The sequence below is a fragment of the Patella vulgata genome, chromosome 9 (assembly GCF_932274485.2).
Source record: "Patella vulgata chromosome 9, xgPatVulg1.2, whole genome shotgun sequence".
Classification (NCBI taxonomy): Eukaryota; Metazoa; Mollusca; class Gastropoda; family Patellidae; genus Patella; species Patella vulgata.
This window is the reverse complement of record NC_065887.2, coordinates 5,865,923-5,891,566: the sequence shown is the minus strand read 5'-3', so window position 1 is coordinate 5,891,566 and position 25,644 is coordinate 5,865,923. Positions and strand designations below refer to the sequence as shown.

The following is a 25,644-nucleotide window of genomic DNA, read 5'->3' as shown; positions in this document are numbered from 1 at the left end:
TGTCCCCTCTGACATTATTTTGTTGTATAGACATCGATATTATTATCATTACAGCATATTTATTGTGCACTCTTTCACATCACGTGTTCAGGGACAGTTTACAAAGATACAATATAATCATAAAAAAAATAATCAAAATTACGGGCATGTTAAAAGTTGTATATACAGAGTCGGTTACAAGCTGGGGTGGGCGTGGTCATAAGGTCTGTCATTGAGTCAACTGGCGTGGTTTTTATTCCCCGGTTTTGATTTATCTTTAGTGTAAATTAGTGTAAATGGGTACATCTCTCTCTCTCTCTCTCTCTCTCTCTCTCTTAACACTTACCGTGGCATCAGTTAGTCTTGACAGATCAGGCGTTATGTAATATTTAATTCCTTCTAAAGCACCCTCCAACATGGCCCCTCGAATCAACAAAATGGTTAATAAAACATAGGGAAATATGGCCGTGACGTATACTACCTGAAATAAAGATGTTTTAAAAAACTGGGGTTTGTGTTACCAAGTTGACGGGAGCCAAGGTGGGTCATAGGGTAAGACGCTGGCTTAAGCTAAAAATGGAGGAGCTACGAACAACCAGAACGGTGGTTGAAATTATAGCACACGTCTTGTCAAACCTTCAAAGGCTAATATCTTCGCTCGCAATAGAGTAATTTGAATGAAATATTCAAATTATTCATTTTACATTATCTATTTGTGAACTATTATAGCAAGAATGGCTAGCTCTTTATCTAAACCTTACATAATGTATCTTTAAGTCAAGGAGTAATAAATAAACATTGGTAAAAACATTAAAAAAAATGTATATCACAGTGTCATTTAAAAATACGGTGCCAACATTCGCTGTCGTGAGGAGAAAGAGCGTGTCATCTTTTCTCTTCGTCGTTATAAAAACAAGTTAAAATAGAAGGAAAACAAATCCGCGATGACTGTCGCCACTAAAACAATGCCCATCACTAATCAACGCAGCGTCATGTAGGCCATTTTTTAAAAAAAAATATCGAATACTATTCAACTGCAGCCTAGTTTCGTTTATCGATATTTCATAAGTATTACCGACTTTGTCTCACACATAGGCTACACACACGGGGAAAAATAACCAGCGTTACCTTTCCGAGAGACTGGATACCCTTACTCAAGACTATAAACACGATTGTCCAGCTCAGCAGGTTACATAAACTCAGGTCCCATTTCAAAATTCCCCAGTCTCCTAACTTCTCTGATTCTGATAAAACAACATCCCTGCAACATAAAATCCCTACAACATGAAATCAAATTCTTCATCCCACTAAATATTATCTAGTGTTAGGTCCGCTTTCCTTGTACGTGTTTCTGACGGTGAAAAACTGGGTCTAATGTAAATATAATCGTTTTCACTCCATGAGCGACTTTTTCACTAGCATGCGGATGTTTACGTTCTGGCGGACAAACAAGGACTCTCTTTCCATAAAGTCAATCAACCGCTCTTGTTTCTGTAATTTCAGCTTGCAAATGGCTGGCGTTATGGATATGTTGTTATTATAAAGGCGGCGAATGAACGTAAACAATTTCAGGCTCCATGCTGTAAAGAGAAATTATACTTTTCTATTTTAATATAGTAATGGTAATAAATGTATTATCAGTTATTTGTTATTTATCGTATTGTTGATTATTGTCTATCATCAACAACAATCTTGGTGGCGTAATCAAATGAGCCGTTAGCAGAGGTTAGTGTGAACTACAAGGGAAGACAACTCTGTTTGGGAGATTTCAGGAAAGGATGTCATAAGGACACAGATCACCAAATATTTCTACGCCGTCACCCAGAATGTAGGGCGAAAGTTCTTTTTAGTCTTTCTCTCCCTTTCCCTTTTGCATGGCGATTTTTGTTGAATTTTTGGTGTAGAATCGAAGAAAAGGGTTTGAAAATACATTTTCTGCCAGGTTTTGGTGAATATTCATGATTTTAAGGTGGAAGGATACAAGAGTTGAGAGGTTGGTTGGTTTGAAATGCAGGGCCGAAAATGGCATGTTTACTTATCTCTACTTCCAGTTTGGGTATCTCAAGTTTTTCATGGTGAACCTCATTCATGCTTTTGGGCAAGAGTTTGCCACATGTTGCTCCATCTATGGCAGAAAGCGTTCTACCCAACGAAAATTTGGGGAAAAGTTAGAGCCGGTCTAAGATACGAGAATTAAAAGTCAATGGGGAAATTTTTAGTGATCTGTGGCCATAAGGAAGGTAAGAACATCAGCAGTAAATGACGTCTCAAGGGAGGTCAGAACATCACCGGGAAATGGAAGCTAATCTCAGAACTTGGAAACTTTTAAGTACAAGCTTTTTGGAGGAATCACCTCGTGGATGATGATGATAATGATGATGATGATGATGATGATGATTTACCTGTAGTATATTTCACTGGCAGATCGAGGTTGTCCTGTAAATAACGCTGAAAGGAAATAAATGAAGGTGTCTTCATATTACATATATTTTGCAAACATTAAGTTAGATCCTGTTAAAGTCTTTAATCGCCAGTTGTAAGTTCCTTTAAATAATGCTATCGCCAATTATGTAAGGAGAGATTCTTTAAATAATGCTGTAATCGCCACTTATTTAATGCTATAATCGTCAATAGTGAGATCCTGTAAATGCTACTATCGCTAATTATTTAATCGCCCTTTTTTCACACAACACGGGTATCGCTTTAAAAGGCGGACAAACTTTAGAGATCCCTTTGTCTGCGATATCACCCTAAATGAAAGCGGATGTTGATCCCCGACTAGTAGTAGTCGTCGTCGTCGTTCACACAACACGGGTATCGCTTTAAAAGGCGGACACATTTTAGAGATCCCTTTGTCTGCGATATCACCCTAAATGAAAGCGGATGTTGATCCCCGATGGAGAAAACAAGCGATTTTTGAATTTGTCGTGATTTGACTACAGACGTTAGATCGGACGTATTCAAAATTCGTCTAACATATCATCACTGAAATATAGACCTTTTAACCGGCAAATAGTGGGGTTGGGTGGCGGAATGGTTTGAGTCAAGTGGCGTGGTTTCGATGTCCCGCTGCTACATACATTCTAACTCTAGCGAATTATTGAAATAAAACCTAGTTTTGTAGAGTGGACGTTAAACCCCATTGATGTGGAATAAACCATAGGTAATTGTTATCCCATAAATGTTGTTTTACATGATTGACCCAATACTACCAAAGACCAATACATTGATGCAAAATAAAGACCCAATACTACCAAAAAACTATGCTATAATTTGTGATTTTATAGAAGTCTTAACACTTACTGCAATTCAATTCTGTACTGTTCAAATAATTGGTGACGTTACTGTTCAAATAATTGGTGACGTTGGCTTGCGAATCATATAGTTGACATGCGCAGTCAGTACAGTCTTCCCAGGGTAGTTTATCCGTCATGGAGGCGAATAAATAATATAAGGCCCAGGCGATGATAATATCGTAATAAATAGATATGATTGCCGATATAAGAATACCTCCCATACCAATTCCTGTAATAACAAAAACAACATCATTTAAACATGCATTATGCAAGAGCTAAATCTGCCTGTTGCAAGTCTTTCTTTAGGCCTGAAATGTTTTCTAAATTATTAATTAGACATTAATTAACTTATCCAGGCCATAATCAACTCTCGATGGCATCGGATTTCTCCGATATTAAATAGATTAGAACAGTTCAGACATATTTTGATTTAAGCTAAAAATGGAGGAGCGAGACTTAGCTTCGAACAACCAGTACGGTGGTTGAAATTATTGCACACGTCTTGCCAAACTTTCAAATATCTTCGCTCGCAATAGAGTAATTTGAATGAAATTTTGAAACTATTCATTTTACATTATTTATTTTCGAACTATTATAGCAAGAATGGCTAGCTCTTTATCTAAATCTTACATAATATATCTTTAATTAAAGATTAGCCATCTCTTTTTTCACCAATAACAGAAGCAATGCTTCGCTGAAACAGCAATGCGCCGGTCCACCCGAGTCCTACTTTGCGCTCCGGTCCACGACGACTATACAAAGGGAACGGCCTCACAATCTCGCATCTAAGATGACAAAGCGGGCCAGACTGAGCACGCACGCCATTCTTTCTTTTCTTTCACCCGAGGCCTCTCCTTTGAATGCAATACACCTTGGGCGCTTCCCTGCAAAGACATTGTGTCTTATCCAAATAAGCTAGATCCAGTCTACTTTGTAGCTTCCACTGGCAGTTTTCTTAGGAAACACGTGTCTTCGATATCACCCTGGGTGGAAGTTAACGTAAAACCCCAGGAACGACGAACGAGCAATCTCATTTAAGCCTGATGAGTTCGAACTGAACGAAACTAGTCGGTTCATAAGAGACATCTGGGACAGCTACTCATAGGCTTTTAGTTTTATTAACATTATTTAAAGTTGGGAATTATCCGTAGCCGTCCGCGGTGGCTCAGTGAGAAAAGACGTTGGCTCACTAAACCTGAGGACAGGTGTTCGATTTCAACTAGCAAGAGTTCTTTTACGTGCTCTCCAATGTGTACACGGGAGATCGGGGTTTCACTAAACCTGAGGACAGGTGTTCGATTTCAACTGGCAAGGGATCTTTTACATGCACTCCAATATGTACACGGGAGATCGGGGTTTCGTCCCATCTCAACGACTATACATTGTTCTTTGCCAGGCCCTCCGGCCTACCCCACTGAGTTTCTTTAATAAAATAAATCTGAAATTAAGAAAAAACACACGATAGATCCTTACCCTTAAAAATAGGATTTGCATTTTTCCAAATTGAAATCGGCCCTTTTCCGCCGAATTGTCCGAATGCTATCTCCAGACCAAATATGGGAATACCCAAAAATACCAAACATATGACATAGGGTATCAGGAAGGCCCCTAAAACGAAAAAAGAGAAAATTAATTCGTTGAACATTTACAAAACGCATATAATATTAAAATTCGTATACGGGTTCAAAATAACAAGAAATATGACCATTTAAACAAACCATGAATATGAATTTTTAAATGAAACATGTGCAACGTTCAAATGATACTTGGAAAAATATGAATTTTTAAATAAAACATCCCAACGTCCTAATGAAACACGAGAACGTTCAAATAAAACATTCAAATGAAAAATATCAACGTTCAAATGAAACAAAGAAACAATCGAATAAAACATAGGAACGTTCAAATGAAACATAAGAACGTTCAAATGAAACACAGAAACATTCGAAGAAAATATAGGAACGTTCAAATGAAACATAAGAACATTCAATTAAAAGATAGGAACGTTCAAATGAAACATAAGAGCGTTCAAATGAAACATAAGAGCGTTCAAATGAAACACAGAAACATTCAAATAAAACATAGGAACGTTCAAATGAAACACAAAAGCATTCAAATAAAACATAGGGGCGTTCAAATGAATCATAGGGGCGTTCAAATGAAACGTTCTGATTAAAATATCTGACACTATTTTGAATAAGATATATTGAAACTCTTGTTTTTATAGTTTGTTAAGATTTATCATACATGTAATATAATATGTATTATGTATAACAGACATATATATCCGGGTGTCATTTTACAAGAACGATTTGACAACACTTAACATTGATATACTGTTAGCTATAAATATGACTATTGCTTTGCTCAAGCGAGTGCCTCGGCCAGGATGTGTGCACTTGTCAAGTTCCTTTGAGTGTTAATCTCATTTTGATTGAGTGCAAATCATCTCAGCAGGATTGTAAGATATACATGTATGTTTTTTTGTGTGTTTTTTTTTACCGTTGTCAGTTATTGTACAATTTGATTTTTCAACGGACAGTTCCAAAGAAGTGATAGGAATTACACCTTCCGTGGAATTATCTTATTCAAAAGACCCGGCGTCCGTCGTTTACAACCGTCTGCCCGTCATACAAAAGACACGGTTTCCACCACTAGCAACGGAGTATTAGTAAGTCATGCAAATAAGCCTAATGCATACTTTTGACCAAATCTAGACCTTAAAACTAAAAATGGGGTTTATCACCCACTCGACACAAACTAGGTCATTTCGGAACTAACATATGGTTCATTTGTATTTCAATAATTCGCTTGACCCGGAGACAATGCACGAGGTTGGACAGGTGACCCTACTCCTTGTCACGTACAAGCCGGTAATCGAAACCACGCTACTTGACTCAATGACGGACCTTGTGATCTAACGCGTTTGAGGTAAATCAATCGCCCAAACAAACTTCCCCCCTTTTTCACCTGTAGCCTGCTTATCAGTGGTCTGATTCCCCGGGCCTTATTCAGGATGTATGGTCATTGATCAAGCGATCCGAGCCTTGTTCAAGCGGTCGCGGTCTCGTTCCAGAGGCCGCGTCCTAATTGTTCCAGTTGTCTATTTCTTGTCCCAGTGGTCTGAGCCTTGTTCAAAGGGTCGCGTCATTGTTCCAGAGGTCGGGTCCTTGCTCTTTTCGGCTCTCTAACCCCGCTTGTACGTGAAAAGGAGTAGGTCCGCCTGTCCGACCTCGTGAGTTTTCTGCGGGTCTTCCGGTTTCCTCCTATATGTTAGTCTCGAAATGACCTAGTTTGTGCCGAGTGAACATCTCCTGATTTAGATAGATGTGAACTACGGGCTTTTTCGCGTTTTATAAACTATAATATGATTTTATGTACTAGAAGTAGATCGACGATAACGCCACTAAATCGTTCTATATATAAACCACTGTTGTTAAAGGGTCTGTCTGTAATAAAATGAGGTGAAGTTTAACGCCCTACTTTCCTACACCAACCGGGATAATGACGACAGACATACGCCATACGCTATGCAGCGTGTTATAGGTTAAATTTTGCTTTGATAAAGGCGTTTCCGCCTACTATTCGTCAATATGTAGGCATACACTGTCGCATGTACAATACCCGTCAATATGTAGGCATACACTGTCGTATGTACAATATCAGTCAATATGTAGGCATGAACAGGTTTAAGATAATAGTATATTTTCCTTTTCGAACATACTCAAACTATTTTCTTTTTGACAGGGATATCACTATTCTGAAGAAATATCTAAACTTGGAAAAGCCTAGCTAACTGTCCCTTTATTTAATCTGATTAAAACACGGATCCTATCTCGTTTGGTTTTTATATAGTTCAAAATTTCGTTTTACTTGTCTTTACTACACTAGGATCTGGAAGCGTTGTTATATAACCCGCGTTCTGGATGATGTGAGGGATTAGCCAATGAAACGGTCTGTTACGTTGAGTGTTTGGCGTGAGTTGCAAGGAACTGTGGGTAACCCGCTAGAAACATCAACGCGGATTGGTTAATCAAATGTCTGACGTCATATCTTCAAACGCCGCTCGTAAAACCTCTGACGCGCCCTCCCACTGCAACTGGTCCGATCTTAGTAGAGGCCACCGAAAGTAAAAAAGAAAACGAAACGAATTATAGAGCTGTATTTTAATAAGATTGTCTCTTTATTTGGTATAGGAGATAACATCTGACCAGAAATAAACCTCAACACAAGTGTTTATTTAGGGAGCCACTGTGGTCCTTTATCAATGGCATCCACACGGTTATCGCCCTCTTTATTGCTAAGCAAACAGTGTGTATCACTGGTAGGCCTCGGTACTACACATCTCGATCATTAAACAAATACACGACATATTTAAGCTCGTTTATAAAACAGCGCATCAATGAATGGCGTGACAGAGTTGCTGAATTGAAATTTGAACTGCTCTGTTCAATCTATTATGAAATGAAATGAAATAGGGTTCAATTTCTTACTCTTCTGCATCGGACATAGGTTAAGTGAGTGAGACCTTGGCTCGCGAACCTGGATGATCCGTGTTCGATCGCTGCGTTGGCCTGGAGAGTTCATCTGGATATTCTGACACAAACTAGGTCATTTCGGGACTAACTTTATTTCAATAATTGGCTTGGGCGTGGGGGTCTTTAGCAGCGGAAGGAAACCGGAGGACCCGGAGTAAACCCAAGAGGTTGGATGGGAGACCCTACTCCTTGTCACTTACAACCGGGGAATCGAAACAACGTCAGTTGACTCAATGACAGACCTTATGATACAACGCGCACGCACTAACCATTAGGACCCCCCCACCCTCAGGGAATGAAATGAAATAGGGATTACCCCTTACGTTTCTACACCAACCGGCAACAGCATACGCATGATGAACTACTTCGACTGTTTAGGTTATCATATCTTGACAGGGTGGTCCTGTAGTGTCACTTAGAGTCAATCTCAACTACAACATCGACGCAACTCCAACATCGACGCATAACCCAGTCGCCCTCCAATATATGATCACGGTGTCTCAGTGAGTAATGAGCTGCTTGCTTAAAGATAGATTATGGGAGATTAGATAAAGAGCTGGTAGTTCACACTATAATAGTTAAAAAATACATAATGTAAAGGGAATTTGCTAAAAATTTCAGTCAAATTGATCCACTCTGAACCCAGTATTTAGCTATTGAATTTTGGGCCCAGTCTGGATCATCATAACTAAAGTCAGTGGGATAAGAAACATAGTCTCGATTATCCATTTTTTGATTTAATCAGAAGCAGCAGACCGGGTTCTAATCCAGTAAATTTCGCAGGCTAGCGTTAACATCAAGAGTTGATTATGATCTGGATAAGTTAATTAATGTCTAATTAATAATTTATATAACATTTCAGGCCTAAAGAGAGACTTGCAATAGGCAGATTTAGCTCTTGCATAATGTATGTTTAACTAACGAGAAGTTCTGGGTTAGATCCCAATGCTGGCCGAGACGGTTTCTCGAGATATTTCACCGTGGTTTCTCTTTGTCAAAAGAACAGCGTCTAGTCGTTCGGATCGGACGGAAACCGTTCACGTAAAAGAAGCCTTGACAGTAGGAATTCTAAGAAAAGTAGGTGGAATCACCTCCGGGCAAAATCTCCCCCCCCCCATAGCACACGCCCGTGCAAAATTTCCCACATAGCAAGCGCCCGGACAAAATCTCCCACATAGCACGCACCCGGGCAATATCTCTCTCATAGCACACGGCAGGGGAAAATCTCACGACCTTTGTCAGGATTGGTCGCATTATTTCTGTTACGTCTTTTTTGTAAATCATTTTTAGTCAAGCCTGTACCATAACAGGCCCGGGACTGTACAGCGCAGTGGACGCTTACGGTTGGCCCCGGGATCCATTCACTTGATTTGATATGTGTTTCTTTTAGGCAATGTCTATTTTCTGTCTTGTCCGCAGGTTTATCTTGTAGATTTTTGTTTTGCGTGTAGTGCGGTCCGCCTGCACTTACTAATGGAACACGCCCTGGCAAAATCTCCCTCATAGCACATGCCCGGGCACAGCACATTCCACGACGTATGCCTGTCTTCAATGGTTCGGTTGGTGTAGTCGGTACAGAAAATTTGGTGGCAAAGGTGTGAAAACATATTCCTGAAGCAATGGCCCAAGAAATCACTCTCAAGCCATTGCTATACTCCGGCCGAAAACTTGGGTTTTGACTTGGTATTTCTATTTTCAAAGTCCAGTCAAATCTCTCGAGTTCAATTTTTATGACTAACCGCTAAACTAACGAAACACTGCGAGTAGTATTATATGGTGTTGAAACCGTGTCCAGGTTTGTGTATTCAATAGTGATGGGTGTTATAATTAGGCACGCTTTTACACTAGTAGTGGCATCGTTTTACAGCCAATTACACACCAGCTAATGACAACTGTATAATTTCTAACCACTTTCTATACATACTGAACATAAGTTTAGAATAATGCTTACATGTATGATTTAATGACAAAAATTGTCATTACTAAAAGGTTCGGGTTCATAAGTCAGTGGTATCAGATTACCAGTGAAAGTAAAGAAGACATACCTCCGCCATTTCTGAAGCACAAGTATGGAAACCTCCAAACATTACCCAGTCCTACAGCATAACCAATCAGTGTAAATATAAACTCGATCTGACGGCCCCATTGAGCTCTCTGAAAATAATCATTGCAATACTTTAAATATATCATAGATCAGAATATGGTTCTAGCGTCGATCCAGAGGTAACTTTTTGCAATGATGGAGTTTTAAAATCGATGGGTTTCCACTGATTTCTAGAAATGCAAAATGTCAATATGGGTTACAATAAGGTCACATCATGATGCATAAAACGTTACAATAACATCACGTATATGCATATAACTTTAATATGGGTTACAATAACATCACGTCATGATGCATATGACGTTTATAATATGGGTTATAATAACATCACGTCATGATGCATATAACGTTTACAATATGGGTTATAATAACGTCACGTTATGATGCATATAACTTTAATATGGATTATAATAACGTCACGTCATGATGCATATAACGTCACTTTAATATGGATTATAATAACGTCACGTCATGATGCATATAACGTCACTTTAATATGGGTTATAATAACATCACGCCATGATGCATATAACGTTTATAATATGGGTTATAATAACGTCACGTTATGATGCATATAACTTTAATATGGATTATAATAACGTCACGTCATGATGCATAAAAAGTATATAATATGGGTTACAATAACATCACATCATGATGCCTAAAACGTTAATATGGGTGACCATAACTGAAATGAAATGAAGTGGGGTTTAACGTCCTACTGTTCTGCTAATGAGGACGTGCATGCGGTGTCTAAGTGGTAAGACGCCGGCTCGACCCTTGTAATGGCCGAGAAAGTTCATCGGTAATGAATGCTAAGAAGACGTTAGCCTTCAAAACACCAAACAAACACAAATAGCTTATCATTAATAATTAATAGAGATTCATTAGAAAATGCATCTGAAGCAGTGTTATTAGCACTTATTGTTGACAAAAATTTAGATTGGAATCTCCAAATTAAAAAATTTCCAAAATCATATCCTCCAAAATCTATCTTTTACAGCTTTATTTTCTATAGTATTTAATTTTCAACGGCTATATATTACCATATTTTGATTACTGTTCCACAGTTAGGGGTAATGCCAAAAACAGCAAACTAGAGGCCCTGTATAGACTTCAAAAGCGTGTAGCAAGGAGCATTTTGGGTGAAGATCCTGATTCACATTCTACACCTTTATTTGAATATCTAAATTGGCTTACAATCTAACATCGCATGTAATACAACCACGGAATGTTCAATTTCAAAATTCGAAGAGACAAATTACCATCATATTTATATAGCATATTATGTGCAAATTCTAAATGACCTAAACTACGATGACATTGAGATCAGAAAGTCAACTTAAATTAGCAATTCCAAAAAGTAAGAAAAAGGCAATGACAAGAATATTTCAATATGCCGCTTCTTTATTCTGGAATTCAATACCTCAAACTGTGAAACATGCCTCTTCATGTTTTATTTTCAAAAAAGAGTTTTAACATGTCACATCTTTCAACCCTCGTTAACTACTGTAGACCTCTTAATGTATGTTTATTTGCCATTTTGTTATTTATAGGTATATATATATATATATTAAGCACTTTGTAAATATGTGTAAATATTGTGACTGTCATATATTGTGTAGCTGCTAGATTTATAGAGTAGGAGGGACATGTTGAAAATTAGAACTCATGTTCTAAATATGTTCCCTCAAAACAAAGTCATTATTATTATTATTATTATTATTATTATAATTAGGAGTAGGCCTTTTATTAACAAGCCAACCCCATCGACAAAATCGCAGGCCCATAAAAAAATAGATATACATTGTCTGTCAATATTACAGCACCCCTGAGAACACTTCCCGCACCCCTTGTTGCTCTGAGCTAGTTACGGCCCTGCAAAATCGCCACGGCTACTTTTTTCTTTGAGTTGAAAATTTCAGGCAGGTCTTTCCAGACGCCGAGCATCTCATTTTCAGCAGTTAGCTGCGGTTCTAATCTATTGTGGCGATCATGTCCATTCACCTATTGTCCGATTACTAATCAACGCGGTGTAAAATATTTTCACAAAAAAATCAAGCTGAATTGCTAAATTGCGATTTCAATGAGTTCATACTACTAGAATCTCAAGAGTATGGCATGCTATGTAAACTCATCTCGCCTGCCACTTTGGGAACGCGTGTCATGGGTTTGCCAACGTTATATTAACATTGAATTGTCTACAACGTTATATTAACGTATTTTAAAACGTCGATTTGTCTATTATGCTAGATGAACTTTGAATTATATAACGTTATATTATCGTATTAATGTCGATTTGTCTAGAACGTTAACTTAACGTCGATGTGTCTATTATGAACATCGAATTATATAACGTTATATTTACTTTGATTTATATAACGTTATATTAAAACCAGTTATATAACGCTATATTAACACCAGTTTGTTTATATTGTTATATTAACTTTGATTTATATAACGTTATATTAACACCAGTTTGTCTATAACGTTATATTGACATGGATTTGTATAATATATTATATTATAACACTCTATAACGTCTATTTGAAGTGATACAACCGGAAACACAAAAGTAAAAACCTACCGCGTATTAATCTCACAATAGCCTAAATAGAATGTCGACGAGGCACTAGACCGTATTTTGTTCTCATAAAATATGTTTATATTGAGCCTGGCATTTCATTTAATTGTTGGCACTTTAATATCATTGTGAATGTCACTGTGTATCTGGTGTGTGCAATATATTTGTATTTATGTTGATGTGAATGGTTTTATGCAATATATTTTTATTTATGTTGATGTGAATGGTTTTATACAATATATTTTTATTTAGTTTGATGTGGATGGCTTTATACAATATAGTTTTATTTAGGTTGATGTGTATGGTTTTATACAATATATTGTGTTCTGTCCGTGTATTTGTCTTATGTATTAGTTTATGTGTGTTACGGTCCTCCTGTACTTGTTATTTTAACTGTCACGGTGACTCGTTTTCTACAGTATATTTTTATTTATGGTTATATCAATAATATTCGAGATAAACAACTCTATAGGATATTGCCTTTGTGCCACCGAATGGTATAAAAATATATATATGATGTTGTTATATACAATCTTGGTTCACGTCATATTGTGATATATTGTGTTGAGAGAGATAGAGAGACAGAGACAGAGAGAGAGATCCTTGACAGTTGGAATTCGATACTAATTTACACTAAAGAAATATTTCCAACACATTTATTTTTTCCTTAATTTACAAAATTATTCCAGAATTTAATTTGCAGTAGACAAAAGTTTAACATTGCTACCTAATGAACTCCCGCCACCCCGCCACACCCGATGTCATCCCTATCAGTGATAGTAGCAGCCAATGGATATTTACTGCTGGTCAGTTTGACCACATGTTCTGAGGGTGATCGCCGATCCAACAGCCAGTAATCTGATAATTCAGTTATCGACAAGCTATCAATATTTTTTTTCTGCGTATATATAGGTTAATAACTAAATCGATCGAATGTGCCTTAAAGATGTGCGAGCTAAATCTGCCTATGTCTTTAAGTTTGGCTTCAAATGTTATATAAATGATTATGCGATATCACCTCGGTGAAAGCGGACGTTAAATAAAGCTATTTCACGCACGCACTATTTAGATTGTTGTGCACATGACAAGACTATAATCAACCCTCTAGAACAACGGATGGCGAGATTTATATGGATTAGAACACCCGCGAGATTTGAAAATTTACCGCTAAACTGGATAATCGAGACATAGCCTCGACTGTCAAGTACCACAATTATACTACATCTTGAAACACTCATAATATTTCTGCATCAACCGGGATAATGAAATGACGGGCATACCCTACATGCTATTGCGTTTTTTTTCCCAATAATGTAATTTTAAACAGGTCTTGTAGTTTTGTCCAAAAAAGGGGGAGTGCCCCGTTCTACAATGTCATTTTAAGTAGGGTTTAGGGGCTGGACCGGGGGTCGAGGGTCCGGTTTCATAATGTTCTCACGGCAGTAGTATATCACACGTCATACTAAACTTAAGCTGTCTGTCTACGACATTAAGCCAGTTCCCCGATATTTAAAGGAGCTAAATCGCTCATATTTGGGACCTATAGAAACTGACACAAATGGGTCGCAACGCATACAGTAATGTAATTTGAATGTATATAAATTGATTTACATTCAATCGTTTCTGTTTTACTGTAATTTCTAATCAGTTAGGTTCGGCGAAATACGCTAGTATTCTCAATCGAATGACAATCTCTAGCGTCTGGTTATTCCAGCCTACGCCGAAGGTATTATTCTGCGCATACTCTCCAGATAAGAATATAGCGTCACCGTTTGACATGACTTGTGGAATATGCCTAGCCTCGTTTTTCAAGTCCCTTATTACAAATAGCGCTGAAATGCGTTATGGTACACGATTCGTGTACCAATTGTAAAATGTGTATTTTGTCTTAAATATTGGATGTCAGAAGGCTATCCTTTCCCGGTAAGATCACAACATGATTTAAGCCGACAAATAATTCATGTTTTCAATGTCGAAGATTTTGAATGATATTGAGTTAGAGACTTAGCTACTTTAAGCCCTAAATCAAAAATTTTAGTCGTAAGCACTAAGTGTATTTCAAGAAATTTGAGAAGTATAAAATAAAATTGAAAAGGTGTGAACCGCATTGCAAAACAGTATACTTATTGTTGGATATGTCGGCCATTTAGGGCAGAGATCCATTCTCAAAGTAGAGTAACACGTTCCATGTGTGCAGAATGGTATAGAGTTTCTGGTATTCAATATCTCCTTAGGACTGTTAAACATGGTTGAAGTAGTAGTATTGTAAATCTCCCAGGTGAACTGTTGTCAAATTATCAATAATATAATATGATAAGAACTGAAGGACTTGAGGTCATGGCTGGATCTAGGTTAGCTGAGCAACCAATAAATGTCATAACATCTTTAACATATCTAGACAGTAAACAGATAGTAAATTAAATGAACGCCTGCCTGGAGAGAGAGAGAGGTCCCGTGTACACATTGGCGTGCACGTAAAAGATCCTTGGCAGTTGGAATTCAATATAGGAGTAGGCTGTACCCATTCACACTAATTTACACTAAAGATATACTTCCAACACCTTTATTTTTTTTCTCAATTTATAAAATTGTTCTAGAACTTCATTTGCATAGACAGAGAGTTAACATTGCGACCTAATGAACTCCCGCCACCCCCGCCGCACCCGATGTCATCCCTATCAGTGATAGTAGCAGCCAACGGATATTTACTGCTGGTCTGCAGTTTGACTTGGCACCTTACTGCTTACCGCATGTTTTGAGAGAGAGGGAGAGAGAGAGAGATGGGGAACGTCCACTCGACACAAACTAGGCCATTTCGGGACTAACATTCGGTTCAATTTAATTTCAATAATTGGTTTGCGCGTTTGGGGCCTTAGTCGTGGGGGAGATCGGGGGAGCCGGTGAAAATACGCGAGGTTGGACAGGCGTCCCTATTTTCTAATCGAAATGTTGCCATACGATCATCCCCCCACCCATCGACCAGGAATTAACCTGTACCAATTTATATGAGCACTTAGACACTTTCATTGATATTAACCTGCATCACTGGAATATCAACTGATATTAATGAAAACATTTTTCATGCATTTAAGAGTACATTTTTTAAAGATCGATTAACTTTTATTTACCGCACATCTTTAGTGTTTTTATCGATGATTGACGTGCGCAGCTGTGTCTATATGAAATACTACTTTGTAAAGCGAACGTGAAAAACAGCGGAATATAATCATAGATCAAGTGTGTGAGTCGAGTGGGGGGGGGGGGGGGTCTAACAAATGAAATGAAATGGGGTTTAACGTCCTACTGTTCTGCTCTTATACAGGGCTAATGAAAACGGGCATACGCCATACAGTGTGCTATGAGGACAATTTTGCCCGGACAGCGGCACTATCGCCTACTCTCATATCGAATTCCAACTGCCAAGGGATCTTTTACGTGCATTCCAATGTATACACGGGACCTCGGTTTTTCGTCTCATCCGAAGGACTAGACAGCTGTCCTTGTCAGGCCCCCCGTCCTGCATCACTGACAAGGGGGAACCACGCCAGAAAATCTTGATGAACCTTCTCGGCCAATGAAGGGATCGAACACCCGACCTCCAGGCAAGCGAGCCAACGTCTTACCCACTTAGCCACGTGATCCCCGGGGGGGGGGGGTCTAACAGGTGCGCTTTAGATTCATAAGGTCTCCAGTTTACGACTATATACGTTGTCCCTTGCCAGACCCTCTGTTCTGTACCACGGACAAGGGACAACCACGCCGGAAAATCCTTTAAACTGTTTCGGCCAACGGAAAAATCGAACACGGGACACCAAGGTTAACGAGCCAACTAGTGGCCACAAATCGAACACTTTTTGTCCTTGTAAAAGGGTTTCTAAACGAATGATTAAACACCGTGTAATATATACTTTGTCTATATTGGTTCAGATAGTTGGGGACAGGTAACGAGTAAATATTACACACAAAATTTGCCTTTATTCTCTTGGGTCATGCTGATATAAGAAATTATCAATGTTATTTTCTAGATTAGAATAGATTATTATCTATTGTAACAAACATATAAAACGTATCCTTCTCGAATAATCTCAGGTGTTTTCATATCTACAATAACTCAAAGATGCATTTATCTAATGCAGATCTTTCGTTTGATCTTAAATGTTATATAAATATTACTTAGATATTTTATTCACATGTCAAACCCATAATCAATTCTCTAGCCCATCGGGTGGTTTTGATTTTTAACGGATCTAAACAGGCTTGCCACTTAATAATTTGATTAAATATGGATAACCGAGACTGTGTTTATTATCGTAACAACGGCAGCAATGACAATAGAGACTACACTGTTCTTCAAACGATCATAACTTCACATAGAATGAAGTAATTTGACTGAAGTTTTCAACATATTCCCATTTCATTATCTATGTTTTTTAACTATTATAGCGAGAATTATCAGCTATTTACCGAAATCTGAAATAAGAATGGTAGTTGACCATGGTAACCAAAAACGGTTGTAAGATATAATCGCTTTACGAATCCATCTTTAAGAACGGGAGCTCTATTTTTAATATGTTTAATATGTATATTTCTATAACAATCTAAAGAGGTTTGATACCGGTATTGCTTATCTTAAGGCGTTTAATATGTGAATTGCTAGAGTCTGGAGACGTTTAATACGTGTATTGCTAGGTTTATGACGTTTAATATGTGTATTGCTAGAGTCTTAACACGTTTAATACGCGTATTGCTAGATTTATGACGTTTAATATGTGCATTGCTAGAGCCTGGAGACGTTTAATACGTGTATTGCTAGGTTTATGACGTTTAATGTGTGTATTGCTAGAGGCTTAACACGTTTAATACGCGTATTGCTAGATTTATGACGTTTAATACCTGTATTGCTAGACCCTGGAGACGTTTTATGCTTGTATTTATGCGTGCATTGCTGGAGTCTTAACACGTTTAATACCCGTATTGTTGGAGGCTAGAGTCTCAAAACGTTTTAATACGAATTTTACTAGAGACCGAAGACGTCTAATACGTGTCTAAAGACGTTTAAATACGTGATTTGCTAGAGTCTAAAGACGTTTTAATACGTGTATTGCTAGAGTCTAAAGACGTTTTAATACGTGTATTGCTAGAGTCTAAAGACGTTTTAATGCGTGGATTTCTATAATAATCTGAAGTCGTTTAATACGTATATTCCTAGAGTCTAACGACGTTTAATACATGTATTGCTGGAGTCTACAGTCGTTTAATTCGTGTTTTGCTAGGGTCTGAAGAGTGTTAATGCGTATATGTATGAAGACATTTAATACGTGTAATACTAAAATAATCGGAAGACGTTCACGGTGTGAATTGCTAGAGTCTGAAAACCCACCACCTAAGGACACATATCCCTTCACAGTATAGAACATATAGACGTGTGCTTGTTTTAAAGAATATTTTATTTAAAAATGAATTAGATTTGAAAATGGTTATAGGCTATATTGTATCTTAACCCCCTTTCTTTGTTCTTAAACCTTACACTCGTGGTTTGTTGGGAAGTAATGAATAATGAATAGTTTACGTTAATATTATGCATAATCATGTTTGACCTATGTTATAAACCGGGGTAGTTAATTAAAATCAAGGTAAACAACAGCTATCATAATTACTTTACACCCCCCCGCGCGCAACATAGTCACAAGTGATAATATGTAAGCGTATTTGATCAATTAGTGGAATATTGAGTCAGTTATTAGGAGACAGTTAAGGAGACAATTACTAGTTTGAGACCTGATATTCAGGCGCTATTACGATTTAAACTTTTTGCACGAATATCATGTGTATGCATGTCGATGGCTTTAGTGGGTTTATTTGTATGGAATTATGTAATTAACCCTCTGTCTGTGATATCGTAGACAATTAAGTTATCTTATTTTAATAATTTATTATGCCGAGCGCACTAGCAGGGGTCTTTCCTTTGAGAGGAAACCGGAGTAAACCCACGAGGTTGATAAGACGCCCATATTTCCAAGCCACATACGCTCACACCAGGAATGGAAACCAAAACCGCAAGCCATAGATGACCGGCTAGTTAGAGGTCGAAGAGTGGCACTCTAGACCACTAAGTCATACTACATACTAGACCCCATACAACGGATTAGCCTGGCCTATGTGTAAATAGTAAACCAGCACCACGTGACGTAATTCACTGGATGTGTCCATGAATATATTACCTAATTACCTATTTATAGGAGTCTACCTGTGTCATTTATTAATATATTCTATAGTCTAGCTGTACCAATTACCTGGGCCATATATTTATATATTCACCTCAGTATGGTAATAAGATCGTACAATGAACTATTTATTCAATTACTCATTACCGGAACTAATTGCTTATTATCGCACAAAAAGGGAAAACCAATGACATACTTAGAGTCGCGCATTACACATGAGGGCGCTTGTGATCGACTGGAATGACATCAAATGAAAATGAAATGAATGGTGTTCATGGACTGGGCTATAGGCAACGCAGGGAAATCTTGCCCGGGTAGCGGCACTATACCTTTATTTCGATTTCCAACTGCCAATGTGTACACGGGCCCTCGATTTTCCGTGCCATCCGAACGACTAGACGGCTGTCTTTGTCAGGCCACCTCCTGCACCACTGACGAGGGAAAACCGCGTCGGAAAATCCCAATGAACTTTCTCGGCAAATGCAGGAATCGAACACGCTACCTGCGAGCGGGCTAGCGGGTTAACATCTTAGGGATGAGAGATAAAGAGAGAAATGGGGTTTAACGTCCACTCGACACAAACTAGGTCATTTAGGGACTAACATATGGTTTAATTTTATTTCAATAATTCGCTTGCGCGTAGGGGTTTTTAGCAGTGGGAGGAAACCGGAGGACCCGGAGAAAACCCACGAGGTTGGACAGGCGACCCTACTCCTTGTCACGTACAACCGAGGATTCGAAACCACGCCAGTCGACTCAATGACAGACTTTATGATACAGCGCGCGCACGCTAACCATTCAGCCATCCAACCCCCCATCTAAGGGATGAATGTCTTGTCACCCAACATGAGAGAAAGAAATGTGGTTTAACGTCCTCTCGACACAAACTATGTCTTTTCTGGACTAACATATGGTTCAATTTTATTTCAATAATTCGCTTGCGTAGGGGGAAACCGGAGTACACAGAGAAAACCCACGAGGTTGGACAGGCAACCCTACTCCTTGTCATGTACAACCGGGGAATCGAAACCACGCCAGTTGACTCAATGACAGACCTTATGATACAACGCCCACGCGCTAACCATTCCCCCCCACTACAATATGTCCGCCACTTTAAGATAAATGTTTGATATAATTTTCATTGATATTGTTCTAGGTACAATGTGCCATAGAGGAATCGGTCCTGGAAATCGCCGTCCCCGTTTACTCTTTATCGATTTCGAACTGTCAATGATTAATTTACGTGAAAGCCAGCGTGTACACCGACACCTTTTCGTTAACAGCCCCTCAGGCACCATCCCTGACGAGTGACTCCGGGTTGGAAAAATCTAAAAGGTTCTTATCGGCCCACGCCCCTATCTGTTCGACTGCTGCAGTCTCCTTACTAAAACACATATCCGCAACTTTCAAATGCATCGATGGATGTCCACATATTTTCTTATCAACCGAATATGGATATAAACCCGTCTATTTAACCTTAATTAAAGGGCGCGTGGTTCTATTTTCTCGAACGTCAAAATAGATGAAATGAATGCATATACAGTGATTTATATTCAATCTGTAACTTCCGCATTGTCTTATAGGATATGGTTTTCTTTGTTTATTACAAATGGCGCCCGAAATCATAGAATACACGAATCGTGTACTGATTATAAAATGTTCATTGTCTCTTTAATACTAGGTATTAACAATATCAATATTTACTGAACTGGACCAATATTGAATTCTAATTCGTGTTTTTAATTTCGAATATTATGGAAAATATTGAGTTAACGGGTTAGCTCCTTTAAATCCATATTTAGGTATTTTTCACCATGGTTAGAGTTCTCTTTAAACGTAGACTTTCACCGGCCAATGTCATTTTTATCTCGATACACAATTCGACCTGTTATTTATATATGTGAGTCAAAAAAATTCAGACATGTATTTGTTGCTTTATTGAGTCACATAGTATAGTTTTAACATGGTTTGAAACTAGAACAGTCTCTTGTCTAGAACACGTAAACATGCTGTTGGGTTTGTAAACACGTGGAGTAGCTAGAGGAAGAGCATTGGGGTGCGACCAATCCCTCTTATACCGGTACTTCTGGTCATGTAGCAGTTTTAAAAGAATTTACACGTATTCTTAAAGATACATTATGGGAGATTCGATAACGAGTTGGCAGTTCTCACTATAATTGTTAAAAACTAGATAATGTAAAGGCAATTTGCTGAAAATTTCATTCAAATTGAATTACTATGAACCGAGATTTTAGCGACTGAAATTTCCGCCTAGCCTCGATCATCATTACTAAAGTCAGTACGATAAACAACATAGTCTCGATTATTCATTTAATCGTTTATTCATGAAGGAAAGTTATGCAGTAAATCGGCTCATAATCCACTAAAGATTGCAGGCTAGCGATGCCATCTAGAGTTGATTATGGTCTGGATAGGTTAATTAAAGTCAAATTAATAATTTAATTTAGATTAAATTTAGATAACATTTCTGGCCTAAAGAAAGACCTTGAAAAGACAGATTTAGCTCTTGCATAATGTACGTTTAATAAATGTACGATTAACTATTATTGTTCTTTCGTTCGAGTGGCGCGTTCAAGCGAAGTCCAGTATAATCCATATTGTTAGCTGACGTAAAACCCCACTGTCAGGGCTACGTTACCGTATGTTGGTCTCAATATAACCCCTGTAAAGTAGAGCAAAGGCATTAACCCCATTCTGTTGCTATGGAATCCATAATTGAACAGTGTCATCCCTTTAAAGATCATGTCCGGCTTAAAGGTCAAATTGCATGTTTCTCACGTCAATGACCGATGTAAATATTGTTGACGAGTTAAAATTCAAGGTTTTAAATGAAATGATGCTATAAACATGGCAAGGTTTGGGAGCGTTATGAAACTCTTGTGGTAAAAATATTTAATGATAATTTATGTCATGGAAGTTTTGCGGTGAAAAAATTTTACACAAACGTCCCCAATTCTTGCCATCAATAAAAGATGAATGATAACGGAGATGACAAGATGCCGGAACAACATTGTTAGACAAATTTACAAGGATCTAAATGAATGTACAATATTCTAGACAAAACGGAAAATGTGCGAGCGCTCTATGAACCAAGAAACCGAGTGTGACGACAAAACATCCATTTTGGAATTGTGACGTAATGTAAAAAAATAGAAAGCCGTCACTCAATGCAGAATTGTTAAAGGAACAACCATGCCAAGGTTTGTGTCGGTCGCACTTCACTTGACGTGGCCGAATAGTCTTTGTCGAAGAGTGTTGCGCCAAAGAAAAATAACAAGAAAATGTGTAGCGCCTGCGACCCAGTTCCTGGTCCAAACAGAGAGAGAGAGAAATGGGATTTAAAGTCAACTCGGCTCAAACTAGGTCATTTCAGGACTAACATATTGTTCGATTTTATTTCATTAATTCGCTTGTGCGTAGGGGGTCTTTAGCAGTGGGAGGGAACCGGGGGACCTGGAGAAATCCACGAGATTGGACAAGCAACTCTGGCGGGGATTCGAAACCACGCCAGTTGACTCAATGACAGACTTTATGATACAGCACGCACGTGCTAACCATTCAGCCATCCACCCCCCCCCCCCCTGGGAATCGAAACCACGCTATTTGACTCAATGACAGACCTTCTGACCCAACGTGCACACGTTAACCATTCGGTCACCCAACCCCCTCTGGTCTAAATACAGTCTTACCAAAAAGCATATTCATCCATTATTTCCTAACGTTAGTTATGGCCAACTAAACACCAGCCATCTCCGTGATCATTCGTCGACCTTTGAACGCACACTCATTGCTATCCACAACCATCGAGGCCAAGATAGTATATAACCCGCGAGTCTGGATTTAATTGTCTAAAGAATACTTTACAGTGGTTATTTGTTTAAGAGTTGTAACATCTAAATAAATATTGGAAATGTTCTGTCCTTCTGTCGCAGTGCCGCTTTCTATAATTTCGGAGCATAACATATTTGTTTTTAAAGAAACGAAACGAAACGAAACGAAAGTACATGCTAAGATTCTGTAACTACATGTATACAAATTATATCCTACTTATGCCAATGAATTGCCGAAATTATATTGAAGTCATTTTGTCAACAACAATATCCGTCATTGGGCACATTATTATCAACTATAGGCCTATCAGAATGTTTATGATGAAATTGTCCATACTTCATTCATGGCCCTCGTTAAAACTGATAATTATTAGAACTACGAAACTATGTAGATAGATAACAGATAATATCAGGGTTGAATTTACTTTGATACGTGCCTGAAAAAAATCAATTTTAATAGCGGATGTGGTTTTTTTTTTGGTTTTTTGTTTGTTTGTTTTTGTTTTTGGTCTATATATCCCAGCAACACAAACACGTCAGTGGGGTAATAAACAGGGTTTAATGGTGGTAGGAAACAGGGTTAAGGTTGGTGCATCAACAACCCCGAAAGGTATCCAATTTCAATTTTAAAGTAGAATGCAGCTTTAACAAAGGCACAAAATACAAAAATATAAAAACATTTTCGGGATGTGGGTCTGGGAAACCCGAATGTATTTATCTTTTTTTTTTAAAAAAAAAACAGACAGAAAAAAACAACTTCAGTGTAGTTAGTGTAAATCGACACGAAAATGACTTAGCATTTTCGACACAGGCTAAGTACATTTTCTGCCTAGTGTGCTAATACCGTTATTGCGTCAACAACAAAGGTAGAGTAGAGACACAAAATAATTGGAAAGAAGGGCATAGTCGCATGTCAAGGCTATCTTTGATTGTCAACATTTTTTTTTGTTTTAAAAATGTATCGTTAAATAATTTGTAAAATTTAAAAAAAATCAAGTAAATATTTCTTCAAGGATTTGATCAACGAATGAATTTAACTAATGAATTCTGATTTCATTTTTTTAATTTTTTTTTGTGTGTGTTTAGTTTTATAAACTTTAAAGGCTAGCGAAAATATGCAGACAAAAATTCCAGGCATCTCAACCATTTAAGAAAATTAATCAATCAAATACACTAAGCTAGAATAAAATGACGAAATTACATGAATAGGACTTACCTCCTCCGCCATGATTGAGATTGTCTGATTCAATTTATCACTCAATATTATTGTGAATTAGTGGACGTTATTACTGCGCATGTTTGACCTTTGACCTGTGTATATTTACATAAGATACAGTAGACCAGGAACAGGCAGGTAAAGGTAAAAATTTAAAGAGAAAACATGTCGAAGTTTAAGGTCAAATGTAAAATTTAATTTGTACAATATTGAATGAAATGGGGTTTAAAGTCCCGATTTTCTGTACGGACGGTATTACAGAAGACGGACATTCACCATGCAGTGAGTTATGATGGCAATTTTGCCGGACAAGGGCGCTAGAATTCCAACTATCGAGAATTCTCTTACTGGATAACCCACGTGCAGACGGGATCTCGATTTTTCGTCCAATTCTAACGACTAGACGGTGCTCGAGACAATACGTCCAACGCCACTGACAAGGGGGGGGGGGTCACACCTGAAAACCCAGAGATACTTTCTAGACCAACATCGGGGTTGAACCCCGGACGTCCTGGTGAGCGAGCCAGTACCTTCCAACGTGGCTCCCTAATGTAAACAACTATAGCGCTATAGGAATCACTTACAAAACACAATATTATGAAAGATGAATTTCTCTTTAGTATTTACAAATATATGTGGAACTGAAATTTCATCGACCCTTGATACAATAAGTCCGCCGCCATTTTGTTGTCCACGACCATTTAAATGAGAGGCCTATTTTTAATCCGATTAAATCCATCCAGGGACATTATCTAGCGTTGGTAATTTGATTTTGTTTGCTTGATTAAATGTTAAATAATCAATCTGAGTACATATTAGCGAGGATTAAGCCTTCAGATATCTGATATGATATTATAGCGAGAAACGCCAATATATCAAATTTATAATGAAGACAGACATAGGTAGGATGACCCGTGCACTTTACAGAAAGTTGGTCTCGACACGGCTAAATGTGCACGCTTCAGTTGCGTGTCTCGAACTGATTTCTGACTACCGCGCACTCGCTTTGAGTCGATAAATAGCCATGGCACGTGCAATTCTCTACAAATATATCAACTATTACAGCCGTAAAAAATCTATTGTTGACGATTTTGAATAGCAGTAAAATTTAGCTTCTTGGTTATTACAGCAGCTTTAGTAATTACGTTTGTTTTATTTTTTAAATTGCTTTATCATTAACTGTACCGTTAAGAGCGGCATCTTTTGGTTTAGTACAAATACTATCTCTGAATCACTTTCTTTAGCAGGAACATGATACTAGCAGTAGTTTCATTTTACTTTTACAAGTTTCTTAAAACAATTGTTGAGTTGTCTAAAGTGCTTATTTCTAAATTCAATTTCTTGTTCTAGCTTTCTGTTGTTTCGTAAAAAAGTAGTCTTGATTATCCCGACCTGTCAATCAGACGTAGAATGGTCGATAGACTGGTTAAGCGAGACTAATTTCAAAACAAGGGCACGTAACCTATCTTTTACTCAAAAGTGTCTGGATGTTATGGACGCAACTTGGAACCAGTTTTCAGTCTATTATTTATAGATGATTAATGGTCATAGCTTATTAAGTACAACATGATCGTTTATTTAGTGACTATAATTGTGTGAAACTGATTTGAGGCTTGGCATATATATAAATATTGTGGCGTAATTGTCGAGATATTTGGAGATATTTATTTATGGTGGGTCACCCTAACATAGGCCATGTAGTGTGATATTAGTAAAATGTTGGCCAGACATCAATTAATTCCAGTTGTCAACATGTACGCGAGATCTCTTTGGTTTCGTCTCCATCCCAGAAGAGTAGACGCTGTTTTTTACCACCATCGAACTGTGTTCAGTGATGACTTCCTCGATTAAC

The 25,644-nt window shown here is 37.9% G+C and overlaps 1 protein-coding gene across 1 annotated transcript in view; it reads right to left on the bottom strand.

The window, feature by feature from the left end:
• The window catches only part of LOC130010447 (sodium- and chloride-dependent glycine transporter 1-like), a 28,208-nt gene extending 4,327 nt beyond the window's left edge, over window positions 1-23,881 (bottom strand). The window contains exons 1-7 of the mRNA XM_056103236.1: window positions 23,793-23,881; window positions 9,859-9,967; window positions 4,749-4,883; window positions 3,283-3,504; window positions 2,382-2,427; window positions 1,108-1,240; window positions 326-460 (exon numbers count right to left, since the gene is read on the bottom strand). Coding sequence (XP_055959211.1) covers window positions 326-460; window positions 1,108-1,240; window positions 2,382-2,427; window positions 3,283-3,504; window positions 4,749-4,883; window positions 9,859-9,967; window positions 23,793-23,804 — 792 coding nt within the window. The 5' untranslated portion in view covers window positions 23,805-23,881. The remainder of the gene's footprint in view (window positions 1-325; window positions 461-1,107; window positions 1,241-2,381; window positions 2,428-3,282; window positions 3,505-4,748; window positions 4,884-9,858; window positions 9,968-23,792) is intronic.
• Between the last annotated feature and the right edge of the window lie 1,763 nt (window positions 23,882-25,644).